This window comes from Arvicola amphibius, chromosome 4, assembly GCF_903992535.2.
Source record: "Arvicola amphibius chromosome 4, mArvAmp1.2, whole genome shotgun sequence".
Taxonomy (NCBI): domain Eukaryota; kingdom Metazoa; phylum Chordata; class Mammalia; order Rodentia; family Cricetidae; genus Arvicola; species Arvicola amphibius.
Window position 1 is genome coordinate 15,733,405 of NC_052050.1, and position 24,230 is coordinate 15,757,634.

At 38.7% G+C, this 24,230-nt stretch overlaps 1 protein-coding gene across 1 annotated transcript in view; it reads right to left on the reverse strand.

Annotated features, from left to right (window-relative positions):
• The window catches only part of Tanc2 (tetratricopeptide repeat, ankyrin repeat and coiled-coil containing 2), a 306,319-nt gene that overhangs the window by 45,904 nt on the left and 236,185 nt on the right, over nucleotides 1-24,230 (reverse strand). Inside the window, exon 14 of the mRNA XM_042055015.1 lies at nucleotides 21,276-21,883. Coding sequence (XP_041910949.1) covers nucleotides 21,276-21,883 — 608 coding nt within the window. The remainder of the gene's footprint in view (nucleotides 1-21,275; nucleotides 21,884-24,230) is intronic.

The window sequence follows — 24,230 nt, forward strand, 5'->3', positions numbered from 1 at the left end:
ATGAAATTAAAGAAAATCCTCAGCATGGTATTCCAAGGATATTCAAAGCCTGTTTCTCAATCAGGCTTTCTATTAATCTCTATTGGGAATAGAAGCCATGTTTTTCATACAACCACTCCTAAGCAATTAAGCAGTAACACTTTAGATGTGTATATCATAGTTTCCAAAATAACAATTTCTAGATTATTGGAAAAACACTATACTTATAAGCGTAAGTATAAAAGTAAATGTTATTTCCCCCATTCAGTGGAACATGAACAAGAACCCACCAGTATAAATAATAATTATTTTTTTTGAGACGAGGACTCTCTTATGTAGCTCTTGTTGGCTTGGAGAACTTGCTATATAGACTAGATTAACCTTGAACTTAAAGAGATTCACCTGCCACTGCCTTCCAAACACTAAATTTCTATTATAATTAAAATAATTAATCATTTATGTTGACAAATTTATGTGTACTTATCTTTATTTACGTGTATGTCTGGGTGCCTACATGAGTTTATGTGCACTGTGTGGCTGAAGCCAGATGGTGTCAGAGTCCCTGTTGTTGGAGTTACAGGTCATTGTGAGCTGCTGCATATGATTTGAGAACCAAACCTGTGCCTTTTGCAAGAGCAGCAAGCAGTTTCAACTGCTGAGCCATCTCTCCAGCCCAAGGTAAACAATTTTTAATTAGCGTTTTGGGAAACTATGAACTAACAAATCAAGCAGTGTGAACTGTGGTAGGTGTAATTTTAGTCATGACCAAACAAAAAGCATACTTTCTCTCTAGTGGAAGATTATGGCAATGAAGATAGACTTTAAGATAGGTTCAAAGTGGTTATAAAGACTATAGGTCGAGAGGGAGTGGTGAGGACAAATTATTTGCACATCTTAAGTAAGACTGCCTGTGATTCAAAGTCACCCTGCAAGCTCTCCTGTCTGCATTCAGTGCTGCCTTTCAGCTCTCAAAGTGAAACAAACCCACTCAAATCCTAGTTCTGCCACACCACTCACAAGCTTTATAACCAAGGGCAAGCAAGCTAGGTAACCTCTTGGTGAGGTAGCAATGTCTAGCTTTCAGGACTGTAGTAAGAATTAAGTGTGACTTACTAAAAAAAAACCTATTTTTCATTTCTATCTTATATAACAAAATGCAAAATGCAATACTGAAAGAATGACTACTTTCTATGTCCGACTTTTCACCACTATGAGAAAATACCTGACAGAAACAACTCAACAGAGGAAGGGTTTGTCGTGCTCATGAATTCAGTTTATTATGGCAGGAATTTGGTGGAACACAACAACTCATGCCAAGGTAAGGCTGGAAGAGAGAAAGATGGGGATGAAAATAAGAGGGAGACAGGGGAAGAGAAGAGAGTGACAGGGAAGAGAAAGGAAGGGGATGTAAACCGAGACTGCTCTTTTGTTCCCGGCCGCCTTGACCTGAACAGTCACATGGAAACTATATTAATTACAACACTGTTTGGCCTATTAGCTCAGGCTTCTTATTAACTAACTCTTACATCTTAAATTAACCCATTTCTATTAATATGTGTATCATCATGTGGTTGTGGCCTACCGGCAAGGTTCCAATGTGTCCTTCGGCAGCTATATGGCATCTCCTTGACTCTGCCTAATTTCTCTCTATATCTCTTCCAGCCTGGCTATATTCTGCCCTGCCATAGGCCAAAGCAGCTTTATTCATTAAACAATAAAAGCAACACATACATAGAAGGACATCCCATATCATCTCCCCCTTTCTATCTAACTAAAAAGGAGGGTTTTAACTTGAACATATTAAAATTACATATATAAAACAGTTATCAAGGAAAAATTATAGTTACAATATTTAGTTTATTTACATTTGACAAATTAAGGAAAATACTCTACCACATATCCTATCTTTGTGGGTCTGAAGTTTTATATCTAATTTATCCTTTCTCATAACTACGGAAAACTATAATTATCTGTCTTCAACTCTTTAAAGACTCCAGAAGGGTATTAAACAAGTGTATTGTAAGCAACTTCCAAAATTCTAGAATTGACAGAGACAAAATGCCTATATTGGCAGTTTGTCAGTCTGTTGGCATAAGACACAATTGTTCCTGGCAGCACCAATCTATTCCCAAGAAAATGTTGGGCAACAAAGACACTCCATCTGGAGCTTGTTTTCTTCTTGGCAAAACTGGCCTTCGGGCAAAGAAATGCCTCTGCTTTGACCACTGACAAAAATGCATGGTGTCCAGACTGGATAAGGAGGATACAAGCAAAAAGACTGCCACACCTTGCTAAGACAGGGTAAGACAGTTTCTCAAAATGTCCTGCCTCTGAAAATGGTCTGTCAGATACTCTAGGCCTTAGCCAAAGTTGGTTGCCCCAACATTGCAAATGAGACTTCGGGTGATTGCTCAGGTAGCCAGTTGTCTCTGTCATTTCTTGCACCTTTTGGAAGTTGCTTGATTGCACTTCCTGTTTACTCAAGTAATATTATTTCCGTTCTCAGGTCTTTAATTGGGTTGAAGACTAGGTAGACATAGTTACTTTTCTCTCATGACTTAGCCAAGCCATTTTAAATGTAAGACTTTAGACTCCTTAAGATAGGATAACTATGTAAACATTTAGCATGTTTCTTGTTTGATGTTGTTCATGCTGGTTGTAATTCTAATTTTTATGTATGTTTTTGCCTCTTTACCCTGGACAATACTTGATATGTGTTCTTATTGTATATTGTTTTGTATTAGGCTTAGAACTCTCTTATTTAGAAAAAAGGGGAGGTGTTGTGGGAACTCCTTCAGCCAATAGCCTTTAAGATACAGGTCCACTTTGGGCGTGGTCTCATGTACTATTAATGAAGACACAAAACCTGTGTGACTCTCCTGGCTGCTAGATTTGGCTCCAACTCCCACTGCACAAGCAGAGGACTGCAGGTCGGTACTCTTTCTGTGAGTTTATCCCCAAATAAATAATCTTTGTTATACTCCATTCTGGGCTATTGTGAAACTCTTTTGTAAGCCAACAGGGGACACAGACAGGCAGCTAGGCAGACAGACACCCACACACCCACATACCCACCCACCCAGGCTGGCCTCCAACTTGTAATCCTCCTGCAGCCTCCTGATTGCTGAGATTACAATTACAATCCACCACGATACCTCATATATTTGATTTTAGATAGAAGCAACCCCTGGTCAGAGTTGAGGATTGTCTCACCCTACCCACACTGTCTTTTCTTCTCTTTCCTGAATGCACACGCTTTAACAAAAGTCAGAGAAGGTGTTATCCAGAACTGGGGAGGGGTAGGTGAGGGGAGATCCTCTTCTGTTTTAACTTGTAGGCATCAGTAGCCCCTTGACATACATTACTGGAAACAAACCAAACCCACCCATGACAACTTTGAGTTACAAGGAGCTACTGTCATTTGATGAATTGGTTTCTTGTGCCTTAAGAGTTCAGAGAAAAACCCTTTCTAAAGCAAGAATCACTCTGTCTCATCCCCATTTAACTGCTTTATGATTACAACGGCAGTATGTTTGCTTTTCTAATAGATTTACACTTAGTACTCTAGGGAGATAGTCTGGAAATTTTTATTTGTAGAACTGAAATATGCTAACAAGTGAATTGAAGTATTTCAGGCATGGATGTCTGCTCATCATTGTAGCCTTGACAGTAATGTGTAGGTGGTATATTAATTTTCTTAGCTTTTGTGATGACAAACTCAACACACAAAACTTTAATGTTTCAGAGAACACGACTTGGATGCTTTGACATTGTGTGATGATCAGATGTGACAAAATGCTAACAGCCAGCTGGTGGGGTCCCTATCTTAATATGGGTTGACACAGTATGTCTGTGCTGTGGAATGCTTGTGTATTATAGAGGCAAATAAGGAGAATTGCTTAGGGAGACCTAGTGAGATAAGACTGTGCATAGCTGGCTACCACCTACAAGGTGATGCTTTCCTTCTAGTCAAGGCTTGTTCTTGGAAAATGGCCTTGCATTCAACAGGGAGTGAGGGTTGGGTAGTGACTGGGTTATGTTTAATGAAATGTGGGGAGAAATGGTGTTCATTACTTCAGACTTGGCCCAGAAAAATCTGTTCCTGCACTTTATCTATCTTCTCCAGTCTGCCAGCTAATAACATCAAGCCCAGAAACACTGTGTTAAAAGATGGCAGTCTCCACTAGACAAGCTCCCCGCTGCCCCCTAAACTGTATAGAACAGACCTCTTCCAACCATGCAGTCCCTCTGGATTTTATGTGAATAGTAAATTTCGCTGTGAAATGGTGGTGCACACCTTTAATCCCTTGGGTGGCAAAGGCAGGCGGATCTCAGTGAGTTTGAGGTCAGCCTAGAATGCAATGTGAGTTCCAGGACAGACAGGCCTGTTACACAGAGAAACCCTGTCGCAAAAGAACAAAATAGAAACACATAGACAAACAACAACAACAACAACAAAACGCCAAACAAACAAAAAAAGAAAAGTAAACTTTTTGTGGGAAAAATTCCTGATTTTAATGTTTACTTTAGAAGTTACCAGTATCTTTAGTGTGAAGTGTGGTTGAAAGACAGACAATAGAGGGATGAACAGACAGAGAAAGAGCAGGAGTGAGAATGGGACTTGAGACCTCAATGTCAGTGAAATAAGCATTAGTAAAACATCACCTTCATACGTTAGATCTCTGGAAAAGCTAAAATCATACCTTACAGAAAAACTGTTCAGACTCCATCATGGGATCAGAAGAGGAGCTCTTGTGCTTTGTGACAGTGGCCATTTTCTACCACTATTAACCAATGACTACAAAAGGCTCCCTATGTCTAACAACTGCCACTTATTCCAGCAAACATGAAATCATTTTCAGTCTACAAGACAGCTAACACAAAGGTGGCAGCACCAATAGATTCTCCACCATAGCCCAACATGCATTAAAGGGAAAGAGGGAGGCTGCTTTAAATTACTGTACCTCTTGAGTGCATTTTTTTGTGTGTGCTTAGAAAACAGTCATTCACAGGAGGGTATGGTAAAGTACTAATTTTGGTAAGATACATTCATATGTCAGCAGGCAATCATTGTTTAGGACATGAAGGAATCAACGCTTTTGCCAAGAACTCCCATGCCTTTGCTTGCCTCATTTTCTGTCAGCTGTATGAAGACAAAGGTGTCATTTTCCTTCAATATGTTTTGTAGTTCTGGAGCTTCAGAAATACATTGTGAGAATTTAAAAGAATTTCATTTAAGTTCAGAAAGATTTTTTAAAATTTATTTATTATGTATACAATGTTCTGTCTGCATGTATGCCTGCCCGCCAGAAGAGGGCACCAGATCTCATAGATGGTTGTGAACCACCATGTGGTTGCTGGGGATTGAACTCCGGACCTCTGGAAGAGCAGCCAGTGCTCTTAACCTCTGAGCCATCCTCCAGCCCAGTTCAGAAAGATTGGCTCTGATTAGTGGTGTGGGACAATTGTCTATATTCTGTCAATTTATGTTTTAAATAAATGCTGATTGGCCAGTAGCCAGGCAAGAAGTATAGGCAGGACAACCAGATGGGAAGTAGAAGTGGGTCAATGAGAACAGAATTCTGGGAAGGAGGAAGCCCATTCCTCCACAGTCCTGTCCCAACCACAGAAGAAGGAAGATGTGATTGCCTTGCTGAAAAAGGTACCAAGCCATGTGGCTAACATAGATAAGAATAATGTGTTATAGTTATAAGAGTTATGGGCCAGTTTATCATTAATATAGACCTCTGTGTGATTTCTTTGGGGGCTAAATGGCTGTGGGGCCTGGTGGAAGGACAGAAACCAGGCAGGACAGAAACCCAGACAACAGATTAGCTGAGCCAACATTGTATTTCTGGGCAGCAAAGAACCTTAAACTACCTCTTAGATAGGCAGATTCAGTGCTTATTTTTTTTTCCTCAGAAGTTACTTTTTGCTGGCATATACACACAGATATTGAGCATATTCCCTACTTTTTTGCTAGGAGTTTCAGGGTTACAGGTCTTATGTTGAGGTCCTTGGTTCATTTAAAATTCAGTTTTGTAGGGAGAGATTTAGTTTCATTTTTCTGAATGCCGAAATCCGTGTTTCCTAGCATTGTTTGTTAAAAATTCCTTCTTCCAATGTATGTCTTTAGTATTTTGGTAAAGAATCAGTTAGCTGTAGTTGTGTGGAATTATACTTGGGTCCACTGATCTATGTGTGTGTGTGTGTGTTTGTGTGTGCTAGTACCACACTGCATTTTTATTACTACGGCCCTGTAGCATAACTAAAATCATGTATGGTGATACATTCTGTAGAACTATTTTTGCTCAGTACTGATTTGGCTGTCCTTGGTCTTTTGTGTTTCCATACAAATTATGAATTTTTTTCCCCTCAATTTGTGAGGAAGGACCTTGGAATTTTTATTGGGATGGCATAAACCTGCCAATTGCTTTTCCCACAAGATTAGCTCTTCTGATACATGAGCATGGAGGTCTTTCCATCTCCCAGTATCTTTCTCAATTTCTTTCTCTAGTGTCTTAAAGTTTTCATTGTAGAGGTCTTTTAATCCCTTGGTTAGATTTATTCAAACATAGCTTATTATTTTTTGTAGTTACTGTGTGACTGGAATTGTAGCCCTGATTTTGTTTTCAGTACATTTGTCATTGGTACAGAGAGAGGAAGACTACTGACTTTTATGAGTTAATTTTGTATCTTGAAACTTGCTCAATGTATTTATAAACTCAAGGTTTTCTAAAAGATTTATTTTTTTAAGATTTATTTTTTTATTATGTATTCAGTATGCTCAGTATTCTGTCTGCATGTATGCCTGCAGGCCAGAAGAGGGCACCGGATCTCATTACAGATGGTTGTGAGCCACCATGCGGTTGCTGGGAATTGAACTCAGGACCTTTGGAAGAGCAGGCAATGCTCTTAACCGCTGAGCCATCTCTCCAGCCCCCCAAGTTTTGTTTTTATGTGTGTGTATATTCCTTAGACTCTTATGTATAGAATCTTATTATCTTCGAAAGAGATACTTTGACTTCTATTTGTATCCATTTTATTCCCTTCTCATTCTATTGCTCCAAGACTTCAAGTAATATATTTTGGAGAAGTGAAAAGAGTAGAGACTCTTACCTTGTTTCTGATCTTAGCCAGACTGCTTTGAGTTTTACTCCATTTAGCATGATGTTGGCTAAAGGCTTGTAACAGGTAGCCTTTATTATGTTGAGGCATGCTTCCCCCATCCCTAGCATATACATGACTTTTATCATGCAGAGACGTTAGATTTTCTGTATCTATTGAGATGATCATGAGTCTTTGAGTCCATTTATGTGACAAATTTCATTTACTTATTTACATATGGCAAAGGTCAACTTGGTTATGATAAATCACTTTTTGATGTGATCCGGAATTTGGTTTGTATTTTATTGAGAATTTTTGCATGTATGTTCATTATAAAAACTGGTCTGTAATTTTCTTTTTTTAAATTATGCTTTTATCTTGTTTTGGTATCAGAACAATACTAGTTTCATAAAAAGAGTTTGAAAGCCTTCGTTCTCTATTTAAAAATTATTTATTTTGTGTGCATGGATGTCACATTTGCATGAATGACTGTGCACTACATGCATATTTGGTGTCATAAAGGAGGTCAGCAGAAGCCATTGGATCCTCTGGAACTGGAGTAACAGGTGTGAGCTGCTATGTGAGTACTAGGATTTAAACTCAGGTCCTCTACAAAAGCAATATATGTTTACTCAGGTAGTATTATTTCCTTCTCGTGTCTCTGAGGGAGTTGAACTTTACAGTTTTCCTTGTTATGAGATCCAGAAAAGAAATTCACTGAAGAAATGTAAAGTGTATAAAGTTGAGAGACATAAAAAGATAGTTTTGATAATGTAAGTTAGAATAGAAAGTGAATTAGGTATAACTTTTGGACTCAGCAAGATAGGATAGATATGTAATATTTTCTTTGAATTTATAAATTATTAATGGACATGACATTATCGATGTATTCATTGCCTGCATATACTGTATATATTGTACACAGTTTTTCTTATATGTTATAACCTTTTAAACTTTTAGATAAAAGGGAAATGTAGTGATATCTTGTTTGTACAAATAAAGCTTCACCAGAACTATGCTTCTAAGTTGGACTAATTTTCTATGCCCATTACATTGAGCTTGGCTTTTCTACTTAACAATCTCCAGTTTCATCTATGAGCTGCAAAGGATGATGCTTCATCACTGTGTGTATGAACCACAATTTCCTGACCCATCTGTCAGCTGATGAACACCCGGGCAGCTTCCATTCCTTGAGTACTGTGAATACTGCTGCAATGAACATTCAGTTTAGTTTTCCCCACCTAGTTCTATTCTGTTAAGTCATTGGCCAAAAGCAGCTTCTTTATTAACTAATGGCAATAAAACATATTCACAGCATACTGAGGGAAATCTCACATTAGCCTGGGGTTTGTTTCTACTGCAATTTACTGACATCACACTATGAATGAATTCAGCCCATCTTCCAAAGTCCTATCTCCAACATCTCTAAATACAGCCTGTGCACCTTTCCTTGGAAGCAGTCCATTCTGAATGTGTCCCAAATGGGACTCATGTTCTCCTCAGGGGCATGTTCTTCCTCTTGGACTGATGATAATAGCTGGCCCATCATCTAGAAAGTTCTGTGTTGATTAGGAACAATACCATCCTCCATCATTCCCATATGTTCTGGAGTCATTTTTGATCCCTTCATCTTTACCTTCAATTTACCTCCTAAATACTTAGGAATATTTCTGAAATGTCTCTCTGACATATACTCTGTTCACCACCCTCAGGCTACAAGTCTTAGCATTTCTTACCTACATGAGAATTCTAGTGTAGTCCCCTAACTAGAATCCCACCCTGCAGTCTCCCCCTTTTCAGCCTATCTTCCATATGTTGCTGTCAGTGATGTAGGAGTGTTTCTATCTATCTGCTGTTTCATTGGTTAATTAATAAAGAAACTGCTTGGCCTGACAGGTTAGAACATAGGTGGGTGGAGTAGACAGAACAGGATGCTGGGAGTGAGGCAGATGCCTCGGGCAATTGCCCTGCCTCTCCTCTAGGGGAGCGACGCAATGGAGCCAGCTGCCAGGTCAGACATGCTGAATCTTTCCCGGTAAGACACCACCTCGTGGTGTTACACAGATTATTAGATATGGGTTAGTCAAGATGTGAGTAAGAGGCTGAAACTAATGGGCCAGGCAGTGTTTAAATGAATAGTTTGTGTGTTGTTATTTTGGGGCATAAGCTAGCCAGGCGGCTGGGAGCCGGGCGGGATGAAAAGCAGGCCTGCCCGCAGCTCATTACTACATGTCAGAGCTGTCTTCCTCATCACCAGAGCTTACTAACCAGTTTCTTCTCCGCAAATAGTGATAAAGGTCCTCTGTAAAGTCTCAAAGATGCCATTCAAGGCATTCTTCTTAGGGATAATATTTGCCATTCTTTATGACCAGGTTTATTGTTTTCTCATTACAGTTACTCCCAACCCCCCAAAGACACAGCATATCTTCACATTTTTCTCTACTTCTGTTCTGCCACTATATTTTTAATGCTTACAAAGGCCTAATTGCTCCAATGGAATACAAGTCATTTTTCAAGGCAGAATTTGAATGTTACCTTTTCTAAAAAGCATTTCTTCATTGTCTAGGTTCCTGTGACACATTATGCTATGATTTACTGTTGGTTGCTTGTCTAACTTCCCCTTATTAGAAGGTAACAGTTTTAGACCACGGGTGTCTCTAGTTTCTCTAGTGGCTGGCCAGCTCTTACTGTAGAAGTTCCATAAATTCTCATTACTGAAGAACACTAAGCAGATGGGTATCAGGAAGAGCAACACGAAAACTTCCAGATGAATTTTCCACTTCACTACTCAGTGCAGCCTTCAACTTGCAGATATTTCTGTTGCCATGGTGAAGATTATGAAATGAATGTAAATATGACTCAAATGCTGAGATAAGATTGACAACTTGATCCTTAATTTTCAATTTGAGAACCCTGTCTACAGTTAAATTTTAGTTGTGCTACCTTAAAGGTCTGCTCATTATTAATCATTCTCAGCAAAAAAAATTCATGTGTCTGCACAATAATCCTTTCTATTAACCTTAATCAGACAGTACTACTATGAATTTTCCCCATACATATGTATGTATGCACGCATGTATGTATGCATGCATACATGTTTTCTCCCTCCCACCCTCCCTCCCTAGAAAGAGTCTCATGTAGCTCAGGTTTTCCTCAAACTTGTTATATAGCCAAGGATGTGCTTGAACTCTTTTTCACTTTGTGTTTTGAGACAGGGTTTTATTGTGTAACAGCTCTGAATATCCTGGAACTCGGTCTGTAGACCAGGTTGGCCTCAAATTCAGAGAGACCCACCTGCTTCTGCCTCCTGAATGCTGGGATTAAAGGCGTGTACCACCACTGCCCATAAGCTTGAACTCTTGATCTTCACACCTCCACCTTTTAAATGCTGGTATCACAGTGTGTACAAATTTTATGTAGTGCTGGAGAGCCAACCCAGGGCTTTGTGTTGGGCAAATACTCTCTGAACTGAGCCATATAATATTTTACAACTTATTCTTGGAAGCTGAGTTCAAAATGTTTTCTAGTCCCACTGGGCTGCTGTTTACAATCTGATGCAGATATGTAAGAGCCCGATGAACTGGAACTAGAAGTAAAGTCTACTAAAGCTACATCCCTTTAGAAATAAGTAAAATAGCATTTTTGGGAATAGTCAATTTGCATAGGAATTTGATGCTTTCTTCTATATTGTTTCAATCTTTCTAGGGCTTTTCTGCTCTACAAATGCATCATTGCTCTAGAATGAACACCTCTGAACCAGTGAGGTCCTCAGGCAGGTGATGAGGTTTCATGAGGTAGAAGAGATATGACTATACTGAACTGTCATAATTTGAAGTAACAGTAACCATAGAAAGGTTTTCAATTTCTCACACTCCTTCTGTGTCCCCTAACTTTGTTTATATGTTTAACATTGTACTTTGCTTTGAATTATAGCTAGCTATGAATGAGTTTATTAAAACCACTAAACTGTAAGTCCTTATTTCTTTCTTACTTACACTTATATCCTTGGCAGTACTTAATTCTGCAACTCTAACATATCATTTAATAAGCACTTATTGATGCTTGCTGGATGCTGGAATGCATGTTTTCACTTATTCCTGGGGCATAAGAAGTAAGAGTGAGCAAAAAGATATTATCTGTAGAGCTGTGAAGAGTGTTCCAAAGATTTTATGTGATGGGGTTAGAATTAGTAGTACTTACAATTTTTCAGTTATTAATTTATTATTAAAAATTTGCAGTGTGTTTACTGTGTGCCAGACAGTCTACTAGTCACTAGGAAGACAAAGATGAGATAGAGAAAGTTACTGACCTCACTGAAGCTACTCGAATTCCAAGGGAAAAGTAAATAAGTAATTACTAACACCCAATACGTTAATAAATTATAAAACACATTAGAAAGGAAACAAAAATAAGGACTCAGAATCCAGGAACGACCTAGTAAGGTGACAAACAGAAGCCCCTTTTAGGAAGTGGGGAATAAGCTAAAGTCTGAAGGGGCAATGGGAGGTTTCATTGTGTAATGAGACAGAAATTGTTCAGTGCAAAGTATAGAGGTGAGAAAGAAGCTTCTATAAGTGGAAAAATGTACAACTTAGAGGCAAGCAGAAGCTATTTACACATTCAGGGCTTTGGTTTGTTCTGATAGTAGAAAAGGCACTGAAGGGTTTCTAGAAACAGTCACGTGGTATGAACTGTGTTTGAAAATAACCCTCTCTGGTTGCTGCTGGTGAATAGACTGGACGGGGGTAAGAAGAAAGATGAATCTACGTGGGAGATCAGGGTGTGGCCAGTGGGGATAAAAATAAATGGGTACTTACAAATCAATTTTGGGACTTAGAACCAATTAGATATGCTGATGGCTTCAGTAAATGAAAATCTCACAGCTGTGGGTTCTTATAGTTAAGAGGGTAGAAAGCTATTAGTGTTGATTTTGACTAAACATGGAGTTTTAGCTGCTTTTGAAAGTCTCTGGAGACAGTGGAGTGAATTGCTCTGCTCACAAAAAAGAAAATGTGTTGTCAAGTCTCACTAAGCTGGCAATAACTCCTACTGATTGCTGTGCCATTAATCCTGGTTTGACAACCTCTGGGATTCTTTTAATTTGGTTAGTGTTATTTCAGAAGCTTATTAGTAGGATAAATTAACTTCTACTTTGTATGCCTCCTTTGTGTGTGTGTGTGTGTGTGTGTGTGTGTGTGTACGTGCGCGCGTATGTGTGCATGTACACATATGAGGAGGCAAAAGTTCCACTTTGGGTTTAGTTCCTCTGGATCAGTCATCTTTATTTTTTTGAGACAGGATCTCTCAGTGGGACCCGGAGTTCTCTGACCAGTGCAGGTTAGCTGGTCAGGGAGTTCCAGGAATCCATCTGTCCATACTTTCCCAGTGCTGAGATTAAAAATGTGTGTCATTACACCTGGCTTTTCTTTTATGTGGGTTCTGGGATCAAGTTCAGGTCATCAAGCTTGTACAGCAAGCACTTTACCAACTGAATTCTTCCCGTAACACTTTATGCTGCTTTTAGCATTAAAAATGCCTTTGTTGGGCATGGGTACATGCCTATAATTTCAGAGTTTGGGAAATTGAGGCAGGAGAATTATGAGCTCAAGGGAAGCCCAGGCTACATAAGACTAAGTTAACAAACAAAGGGGGCCTTAATCACCTGTCTATGTCTTTCCCATTTTACATTTTTAGATAAAGTTATTTTAAGCCATTTCCTTCAGAAAAGAGTGGGCTTCCCAGGAATATCAACAGAACATGGCCTAACAAGTTACAACAAGAAATGCCCTCTTATCAAGGCTAGACGAGGCAATACAGTAGAATGAAAAGGGTTCCCAAAACAGGCCAAATGAGAGACAGCCCTCCTTCCTACTGTTAGGAGTCCCACGAGAACAGAAAGCCACACAACCATAACATATATACAGAGGACCTAGGTCAGACCCATGGAGGCTTCCTGATTGTCTTTCCAGTCTCTCTGGGCCCCTATGAGCCCTGTTTAGTTGATTTTGTGGGCTTTATTCTTATGGTGTCCTTGACTCCTCTAGGCCATAACTACCTTTAAAATAAGCTACATATGCATATTTAAGAAGACAAAGCAGTATTACTCTCTAGAAGAATACAAGCTGTAGTATTGAGGTGGTGGGTTGCGTTCCACCCAGCTCCCACATGGCTAGTTTTACACCTGAAATAACAACACACAAATTGTATTCTTTTAAACACTGTCTGGCCCATTAGTTTCAGCTTCTTATTGGCTAATTCTCATATCTTGCTTTAACCCATATTTAGTAATCTGTGTAGCACCATGAGGGGTGGCTTACCAGGAGAGATCTTAACCTGCGTCCATCTTGGAGAGGAGAGCTCTGGCGTCTGCCTGAGGCGTCTGCCTGACTCCCTTTCTTTCTCCCACAGTTTTGTTCTGTCTAATCCGTCTACCTAATTTTCTGTCCTATTAAAGGGCCAAGGCAGTTTCTTTATTAACCAATGAAAGTAACACATAGACAGATGACCCTCCTCCATCAACAAGCCCCTTTGGTATTTTGTTTGCTGGCTCTTCTATAAAAGTTCCATGAATAGTAATGGCTGAACATTTGTGCTGATCAAGTCATAAGGCAATGTTTTCTGTATCTCATCATAAGCAGAACTTTCTTTGTGTATACTGACATAGCATATTTTTTATGGGTTTTTATGACAGTGGAACAGTAGATGTAGTTTTCAGTTTAAACCGGGCTTTTAAAATTCTTATTATCAGCCTTTAAAAAACTTACTTTTTGATTTGGAAAAGGAAAAATAAATGTTATGCCCATTTTCTGATGGCTAGACAGTTTTTCTACTTTTAGACTTAGGGTCTTGCTGAGTAGCCCAGACTGGCCTCTAACTCCTTTTGCTTCAGTCCCCTGAAGCTAGGATTATGGGTAAGAATCAACACATCAACTCGAGAGCTGATTTACTTTTCTACCTTCCTTATAATGGTGGGGATCGAATAGAGGGCCTTATACATGAAAAGTACTACTTCACATTTTAGTTGAGGCAAGCATTCTACCATTTAGCTATCTCCCTAACTTCTTGTGAGACAGTTTAAAAGACAGAAATACTTTGCTTATTTGACTGATTTATGTAGAAGAAAAACAAATTTGTAAAACTGAAGGACATACTAGATTTTCATATACTTCCTCATTTATATCATATCACAAAAACATGACTTTGGGTCAGAAAAGTACTACTTCACATTTTACTTTAAACTTTATTTTTTGATGATGATTAGATAATAGAAAAAAGTATTCCTTGATTAAATTAGATAATTTCTCAGTAATACTAAGGTCAAAGAAAACTCCCCCTGGAAAACACAATGTTTAAACCACGACATCAGAATATTGATTTCCTCCTCCATGACAGAAAAACCCTGGAAGTGAAAAAGACAGCAAGGAGCCAGTTTCTCAGGGATGGCAGGGTCACCTACAAAGAGTCTGGGGTGGAGGATATATGTGCATCAGAATGCCTAAGGGTTGGTTTAGTTCTAGGAATCTCTGTCTTCTTTCCATGTTTCATCAGCTTGCTGAGGTCTCTAAAGACACTTCCGGGAAACAGAACCTACTTCACACTTATGGATTTACTGTGAGACACTGCAATATCTACCAGAAGCACTAACAATGAATTTGTGCTTCACTGAGAGTAAGATTAAATGTTATCCCACTTGGAGGTTCATATCTGGATTAGAAGAACAAACAAAATCCCACTAACAATAATTTATCATTTTGTACATTGGCTATACAGAGCTTTGGCATAGATAATTTTCATTTTAGGGGAGATGTTCTCTTATTTTTTTTTAAAAAATATATTTATTTCATGTGCTTTTGTATTTTGCCTGCATGTATGTTCGTATGGAGGTGTCAGAGCTTCTGAAACTGGAGTCATAAGTAGTAATGAGCTGCCATGTGAGTGCTGGAAATTGAACCTGGTTCCTCTGTTAGAACAGGCACTGCTCTTAACTACTGAGTCACCTCTCTAGACTCCTCTTCTCCCTTTTCTACCTTATACAAATGGCTTGCCTGACACTTTGCTCCAAGAGCATCAAGTCTCTAAAAGATAATTCACTAAGCAAACATGTAATTCATGCCCATATACATCTTAAAGCAAACAAACAAAAACAACCCCCCAATTAATAAACAATCAACTCTGATCATGAGAAAGTAAGTTAAGTGTACAAGTATAGTAAAGGATTTGTGTAGTTTCCCTTCTACTTACTCACCACAGCCTTTACTATTCTTAGTTTGAGGAAATCAGGTCAAAAATAACTTAAGCTTCAATATCGTGATTTCATAATTTAGGTTGTATCTGCTCTCTATTAATTATATGAGTTTCACAAGTTTACTATGCTTAATTCAAATACTTAAAAATAAAGACAAATAAGCCCAAATTTCTAATTTCTGTGTCAAAATAGGCCCCTTCCCCAGCAAAATGTTAAATCTGAGAGCTGTTTTTAGGGGAGGTATTATGAAAATTGAAATAATGAAGAAAAGAAACAAAAAATGTATGAAAATTTATTCAAGCTGAGCCCAATGTGGTAGAGAAATGTTAAGCAGTAATTAGATGGCACCACAAGGCTGGTAGCCCCCAGTTATCTATCAGCTTCAAATTTCTACTTTAAGAGTCACTAATGGGTTGGAAAGAAAAAGCTAGTGCCCACTTTTCTCAGTCACTTCACTTAAAATGCACAAGTCACCTCAAATGGGTTTTCTACCTTCTTACTATTAGCATAATAGTGGGGATTAGTTTATTAGATTAGTGTGTTAATCTATATCTCAATACCCAAGGGAATAAAACAGGATAAATTAAATCCAGGCTCTGACAGTGATGAACAGTGGGAAGCAGAAGCAGAGTAAGGCTACAAAGTCTAGGCCTACGAGTGCTCCCAGGGCACATTCTCACCAAGACGCAAAACACCAAAGTTTTTGATGTCAGAACCAAGTTTTTACTGGGCATGGTAGTGCATGCTTGAGATGCTGAGGCTGGAGGCTGCAAGCCTTTTCTACATAATGTGATCCTGTAACAAACCAAGTTCTGCTGATATAAATGATTTCCAGCAACAGACTGCTTAATCCTCCCTACACAGTTACTGAGCTAGGGAAAGAGACTGTTTATAACCCATTTCTTTCTATTAAAATTATGTGGATGAATGTTAAGTAGTTCTCTCCATTATGTCAAATCTCTGTCGAGATTCTGGGATAATAGGCATTCTGATATTTAAAATGAAGAAAGTTCAACATCAGCTCTGTGGCACTGACCTCCGCAACTGCTCTTCCTTACACCACCCCAGATCTTTTCTGTTTAGGAAGAAACCACTTCCTTAGGTAGTCTACTTCTACTTTTGATGAATATCAACTAATTTTTGATTATCAGCAGAATGTTTTCCCTGTGTCTAACTCCTTAATAGAGTCAACAAGTTCAGAGTGAACAGCTGCTTACAGTCTAGCAAATGGACGAGAAGAAACAATGCTGTGTTGTCCCTGAGAGTTCTCTCTAGACATGCACATGTCAAATCCTGGCACAACTGGTATGATTACAGGCACTGAGTCGGCCAACTCTGGCCTACTGAGGACGCAGGGTACTCTAGACAGAATTGAAGAGAACATGGAAAACAGAAGGGAAAAGATGTATAAGAAACGGAAGCTGAAAGCCATAAAGACAAAAACAGAATGAAAAGTAGTTGTAGCCATTTTCTCTGAACGGCTAGATGGAATTTTCCAGTTAGGTCTCAGTGAAATTCCACTTTGTTGGCCCAGGGAATCTCAACCATGAGACGAACACTGAATTAACAAGGCTGGTGCTGTCCATTGTTGAGAAGGAGCTTGAATTTCAACTGAAATGAAACGTAAGGGCGGAGTTTTTGATAATTCCTGGTACTCTGTTCTCTATTAATTAAAATATGATGGCCATTCAGCAGCTGCATTATTAAATCATCAAAGAACAGACTACCCAGCACCTGAAGTTGGAAGTGTCTGTACCAGTCTGTTGTTACTCTCAGTTAATAAACCATACTGGGGAGCAAGCCCATATAGCTAAAACATGCTACATAAAAACTGTATTTTTGCCAGGCAGTAGTGGTGCATGCCTTTACTTCCTGCACTTGGGAGGCAGAGGCAGGCAGATCTTTGTGAGTTTGAGTTCAGCCTGGTCTACAGAGTGAGTTCCAGGAGAGGCTTCAAAGCTACACAGAGAAACCCTGTCTGGAAAAACAAAAGAAAACAAAGCAAAACAAAACAAAATGAATAAACAAACCAAAAAACCCTGTATTTTCTCTTTTGTGAGCCCTTGAAGATTTCATCCTTTTTAAGAAAGATATTCTTTCAGTGGTAGTCTGTTAGTCTTGAACCTTACCTGCTTTCAAATTGTCTGATATATTCCAGGATGGGAAAATAATCAGTCAGGAAGAGATTATTTGGGAACTGGCCTCAAAGTATTTATTAAGTAAATCTGGACATACACACACATATGCACACACACACACACAAACTATACAGTTTTTAATTATATGCTTCAAGTGTCAGAAGCAATATCAGCAAGATTTGTAATAATTTTCTTATCTGCCATTTCAGTTTCCAGAGTGTTAGTTAGCCAAGATCAAGTGGAAATATTAAATAAAAAATATACTAATAAGCAGTTTATAAGTTAAATTGTGTGTTTTCTGAGTATTGTGATGGAATCTCATTCTACCCTACTTTATCCAGCCTGGGACCTAAGCAGTTTCTTTGTTTATTGTATTCATGCTATAGATATTATATATACTAATATGTAAGACATAACTACTAATCACTTAGTAGTACTCTTAGCACACTGTTGTTGTGGTTGTGGTGCCTGTGTGAGGAAAGTCCACAAGTATTATATAGTAAATGTACAGCTGACAGATCTACTCAACAAATTTGTAGGAATAATACTCCATATGGATATGTCAACTTGCAAAGCTTCCGGAACACTCCCTGTCTTTTGGATAGTCACTGCCAATTCTGTAGAAATCTTGTGAAATCATGATGTTTCTCCCTTCCATAATGGGATTCATCCCAAAATATCCCAGCAGTGTATAAATCATTCTTTAAACCTGACTTTTTCCTGTGCTGGCAACTGGATACCTTTAAGCATTCATTCAGCCAAACCTTTGTTCTCATAGTCAAATATACATAAGGCCAATATCCCCCTCCCCCACCCCCAACTATTCTTATCGACAGGACTCATTGACAAGAAAGGAGCCCTAAGCAGGGGGCATTGAGCAGAGAGACAATATGTCTGCTCTAGCAGCAGACTCAGGAAGGTATAAACTACTGGCCTTTTGCTCTATCCTAAGAAACTATTAATATTCTGTATTTACTCTTTGCCACACCAACTCCAGTGTTGTCTGTGTGACATGACATATGTCATTATGCTGGACAGGAGCTACGTGTCCTATGGGACTAGGCTTCCTGGAGGTCAATGGCAGACGGCCCGGCATTAGCCACCGCTGAGGCATAGACAGGTTTCTCGAGTAGCTGGCTATGCAGGACATGAGCTTTGCACAATCTCTTTTATAATAATGATATTCTATATATCTACAAGACAAGGATTATCTCTTCAGGAACAGCTCTGGGATAGGGAAGCACAGTATGGGAATGTATAAGACTACAGCAGAACCTTTCATACACGGGGAGTATGATGAGCAAGGGAATAGATGGGTTAATGTTGATGGACAAAGACTGTTATAGTATACTTTGAACTTTATGCATAGGCTTGCTAGATTCTCCCATGGTGTCTGCTTCATAAGAAGGTACTAAAAAGTATATTTCAACAGGTGCAGAGAACTGATTAGGCATATTTGGTCACTAGATGATATGAAGAAAGGGTTAGAAAGAGGAAGGGCTATGATAGCGATAATGAGATAGAAACTCTCTATTCATAAGATATGAACCACTTGTCTGAGGTTTACGTTCCCAAGGACAAGATTTCCTCTTCTAAGGATGCTTTATGTCTAACACCTGTCCCTGATAATATACTTTTCTTAAATATCGCTGATGTGACTAAAAGAAGCTTTCATACTGTGCCAACCATGACCTTCTGATTTGTTCTTTGTTTGAATACTATATAATGAAAACATGAATTCAGTAAAATAGCAGCAGATTCCAACCACTCTCTTGTGTGTTGTCTGTCTGTCATTCGCCGAACTTGTGCCTTCCTGTTTCCAAGACCCTGCTTCTCCCACGATCTGAGTGGCTCCCCTGAGCCGGTCCGTGGCAACTCTTTACCTTGGCATCAATCAACATAAAATCATAGCCCAGGAAATTAACTGTTTATGCCTTTACCCCTAGAGATATAGGAAAAAGGCTTGAGTTGTTAAATCAGCCCTAGAGAAAGAAATTCTCTCCTGGGGCTGGCAGGTACCCTGCTGGAGCTGGAAGCAAAGTCTCCAAAGAAATTCTCTTTAACTCAGCTAGCTAGACCTGATGCAAATCAAGCACTTTTTGCCATCCTCCCAGGCCCGAGGGTTACTACTGGTTACTAGCACTATGTTCCCAGCAAAAGGAAGGAAACAAAAGTGCAACAGCACTGTTGTGTTTTCTATATTTAATCACAAACTTCTAGCTTAACTAGTTACACTTAAGAAATACAGTCAGTCCATGAAAACAACTTCTTCGAATTTTGTATTGATTCTTAATTATTAATTGATTCTTAATTAGTTTCACAGCCATTGCCCCTCTGAGAGGCAAGGCACCTCATGGCCAGGTCCCCCCAGATTTTGTGATTCTGTGAAGTGCATGCTTGCTACTATTGTTATCACCTTTGGAATTGCTGACTATGTATGCGTATATAAACTAGAAACCATGTGGGATGGGTAGAACAAGGAGGAAAAGAGAAGAGGAACAGTAAGGATGAGCAAGGACGCGTTGGAGAGAGCATAGAAAGAATAAACAGGACATGATGAAAAAATTTATGTGAGTTAATTTATTTTGTTTACCCTCAGACCTAATTAGTCAGGTTTTTGCTTGCTACAGCAAATCTTTCTGGACCCTGAGAGGTTTAATGGGCTTACCCCCCAAATAAACCTCAATACCTGTGTATAAAATAAACTTTATTTTATGTAATAATGTCCCTAAAGTCAAAGTGTAGTATTGCTTATTGACAATTTGGATATGCCAAAGAGAATTTGTAAACTTGTGAAGTGCTTCTTTTAAGTGGAAAATATAAAGGCACAATAAGATCGCTTGAGAGACCACATTCATGTCACCTTCATTGCACCACACCACTTTGAGTCATTGTTTTTCACTTCTAATTTATAAATTAAACTCTATCATAGGTATATGTGAACAAGAAAAGCTATGAAGCATATGTGGTTGATCCTCTTTGCACTTTCAGCTATCTGTTGAAGGTCAGAAGACATAAAGCTGGGTGCTACCTTACAGCAAAATAGTTACATGAACATCATATAACACATTCAAGAGACACAGATTTGGTTACTGTTTGCTTTAAAAAGCTGTGCCTCAAAATGCTAATAGCAGAAGGTGCTGTTCTTTACCTAGTCACAGGACTGTTTTGACACTCATGAAGTGTCTATTTCTACAAAGGCAGGGTATGAAAAGACACATTCTCAATACTTTCTTTGAAATTGTACTAGTCTTGGTATTATACTATAAGACCTTGCTTAATGCTTACCAATGGTAAGAGGAAGGAATTATTCCTGCATTTATGTGTGTCTAAGGTTTGGGATCATTATGTAAATGCTAGTTCCTATAGGACTCAACAGTCCTCTTTTCATGCAAGCATGCTTCATTATAAGTTTCTTGCTCTGGGAAAATATCATAAATTCTTTTCTGCTTGACTTAATATCACCATCAAAATCTGGAACTAGCTTTCTAATGAATCAGCATGAAGAGCTAAGCTGAGAGGCATGCCCACAAACATAGTTGTCTAAGAAAGTCTGGTGAACAGCAGGGCCACAGGGGCAATAAAAACCCAGCAGGCTCAGAGTTTTAGCTTCTTTGGTGAGTCACAGCCCGAGGAATAGGTAGTACACTGCTAAACTCATTGCAGCTTGGCCTTGAGGAGAAGAGAAAAGTCTTCTCTGTGGGAAGTGTTCAAATGAATAGCAATTTCCACTTCCTTTAATATCCATGCTCTATGCATAAATTTAAAACAGGCTCAGAATTACTTATCACAGATCTATATCTTACCTGGGATCACAGAGAAATTTGGTTTTCTCTCCTTCTTCTCTCCAAATAAGCCATTCTCGAAAAGAGGGGTGCACAAACATTCGAGTCATGTCTCTGCGCTTGATTAGGAACATGGAGAGGTTCTCCATTCTTTGCTGAAAGTCTTCCCATTCTAGTGTGCCTTCAATGCTCCCAGCATTGATGGCCTGGAAGATATGTTCATCAGTAAGTGGGTGGAGAGAGGCCACTGCCACATTCAGGAGAGGCATCACCCGGTCAAAGGAAGACTGAGTTGGGAACTTCATATTGCACTGGAGTAAATAAACCTCAGAGAGTGAAACGGGAACCACTTTGTAGCTAGAGCTCTTTAGCACTAGGTAGCCTTTTTCTATGAGGTCAAATGTTAGCTTCAGGTATAGATAAGACCCTTGACTGAGGGTCTTGAGGTGAGAACTGAGTTTGCCAAATGTAGTATTGTCCATCTTGCCATTAAGTGAGATGTTATTCTGAATCTCTGAGCTGCTGTGAATCCGGTGCAGGATGTAAGCCTGAAGGTCTTGGTCTATGGCTTCATTCTCTTCTAGTCGATCCAAAAAAATCCTATGGAAAGGCAGCAACTTGGTAATTTCCTAAAATAGATGGAGAGAGAGATAGAGAGAGATAGAAAGACCTTCGGTTTTCCCTAACTCTTATAGACTATGAGGTCCAGAATAAGTTCAAATTTCTGAGTGGCCAATGAGGAAAACAATATTAAGCATGATATTAGGATCAAATTAAAGAACATTTTTCCTCCATTCTCTTTATTCCATATACTCCAGCTCTACCAAAACCTTACCACTCCACTAAAAAGGGTTATTGCCAAGATTATCAATAATCTTAACCTTGGCAAATCAAATACTTAGCTTTCAGCTCTCCTCTCCTCAGGGTCTCAGCAGTGCTTGACAGCTGACCACACCCACCCACAGCACTTCTGGAGTCATCAACAGCCTCCTCTTAGAACACATCCTCTAATTCTTGTAACACTGACTAGTTTCATCTGGCTTCTTTTGCTATATCATTTTTATTTCTTAGCCCACCTCAGGCTACGGTCTCTACTAATTTTCCTTCCTTCTCCAGTCATTCTTACTCTCTAAAAGTTTAAATATGTCAATTTTGCCAGATATGTTAATTCCCTGAGTTTTCACCCTGTATCTTGGTATATCCAGAAATTTAGACTTTCATGTTTCACAGATAAACTTAATATGACTAAATAAAAATTATTAAAGTTTATACTCACTCACAAGACATTCCCCATGTCAACAAATTGCTGCTGCTGTCCCTGACCCTGACACTAAATCCTTGGAGGCATCTGTGATCTTAGCTACTGAACTCATGTACTCACCCAAACCCCAGGACTCATTCTTGTTTTCTTGCTCACAGTCACACTTAGTTTGTGTTTTTTCTTTTTCAATTTTACTATGTAGATTTGCTGGCCTTGAACTCTTGCTTCTATTGTCTTAGCTTTCAAAATGATGACATCACAGGTATGAACTACCACACCTGGCTCATCAACTGTTTTTTATTCTCCTTCAGGATTATTTCCCAAATCTATTATCTCACATGGTTTTTACCATTATCACTAGTTTAAGACATCATCAACATTCACCTGTATTTCTGCTTATACTCTCCATCCTATTCTATAATTTATTATTTATACAACCATAGTTCTTTAAAAAGGTAGATCAGATTTCATCACTTTCTAATGCTCCTTATAGAGGCTTCTCCCATCTACCTGAAACAACCATCATTTTTATCTCTTTATACCATTTTATTTTCTTCATAGTATTTGACATTACCCATATTACAATATGTTTAACTATATTTTTGTGTTTCTTACTAAAAAGTGTTATGAAAGCAGAGACATTACTGAATCCTCACTCATTAGGACAGTGTAGCACATACTCTAAATATCCAAGAAATGTCCATGGAAGCAATGAAAAATCACACATGATTTTAGGAAGAAAATAATTGTCAGTAAGTCTTCATTGAAGAGAGTGCAGGTCTCTATCGATGAAGAGACTGAAATTTGGACTTATGCACAAAATCTAGAATATGCATCGTACGTTGCCTACTCTTTGGTACAGATGAAAAATTAAGGTTTTGCTGCTCTATCTACTTAGGCATTTAAAATTGCTTCTTCGATTATACATGATATCAAGTTAGAGCAAATATCAGGACAATATTCCTTATGCTTAAATATGAAGACTAGAGATCATAGCTAGGTGTGGTGTTACACATCTATAAATCCAATACTTGGGAAGATGAGGCAGGAGGATCACAAGTTTGAGGGCAGGCTGAGTTATACAGTGAAATGTTGTTAAAAAGCAAAACAAACACCAAACAGAAGATTGTGTTCCTGGAGATCTCTCCTATTTATATTTGAAAACCAAGCTATTATTCAATAATTAGATTGCTAGCTGTAAAGATTATTATGTTGATCCAGATTCTGTAATGCAAATGACCTGCAGAGTAATAGTAAACATCTGTAAAATGACAGGACTAGAGGTATCAAGGACAGTAAATACGATTTGCCAATATACAGGAATAATAGTAAAGGGCAGAGGAAGGGAAAAGGAGGAGGCTTTCTGTGACTCTTCTGTGTATTAATAACTATAAGTGGTATGTAACAAAATAGTAGAATGAGTATATACTCTTCAGTTTATACCTTTTTCTTGGGTTTTCAAGAACTTTATATACTCTTAATAGTTATCAAGAAGGTTTTTTTTTTTTTTTTTTTTTTTTAAAGTAAGAAACACTTTTCTGGGACTGGAGAGATGGCTTAGCAGTTAGGAGTACTGACTGCTCTCCCAGAGGACCAGGGTTCAATTCCCAGCACTCAAATAGCAGCTAACAGCTGTCTGTAACTCCAAGACCCAACACCCTCACATAGACATATATGCAGGCAAAACACCAATGCATGAAACATAAAATAAAAAT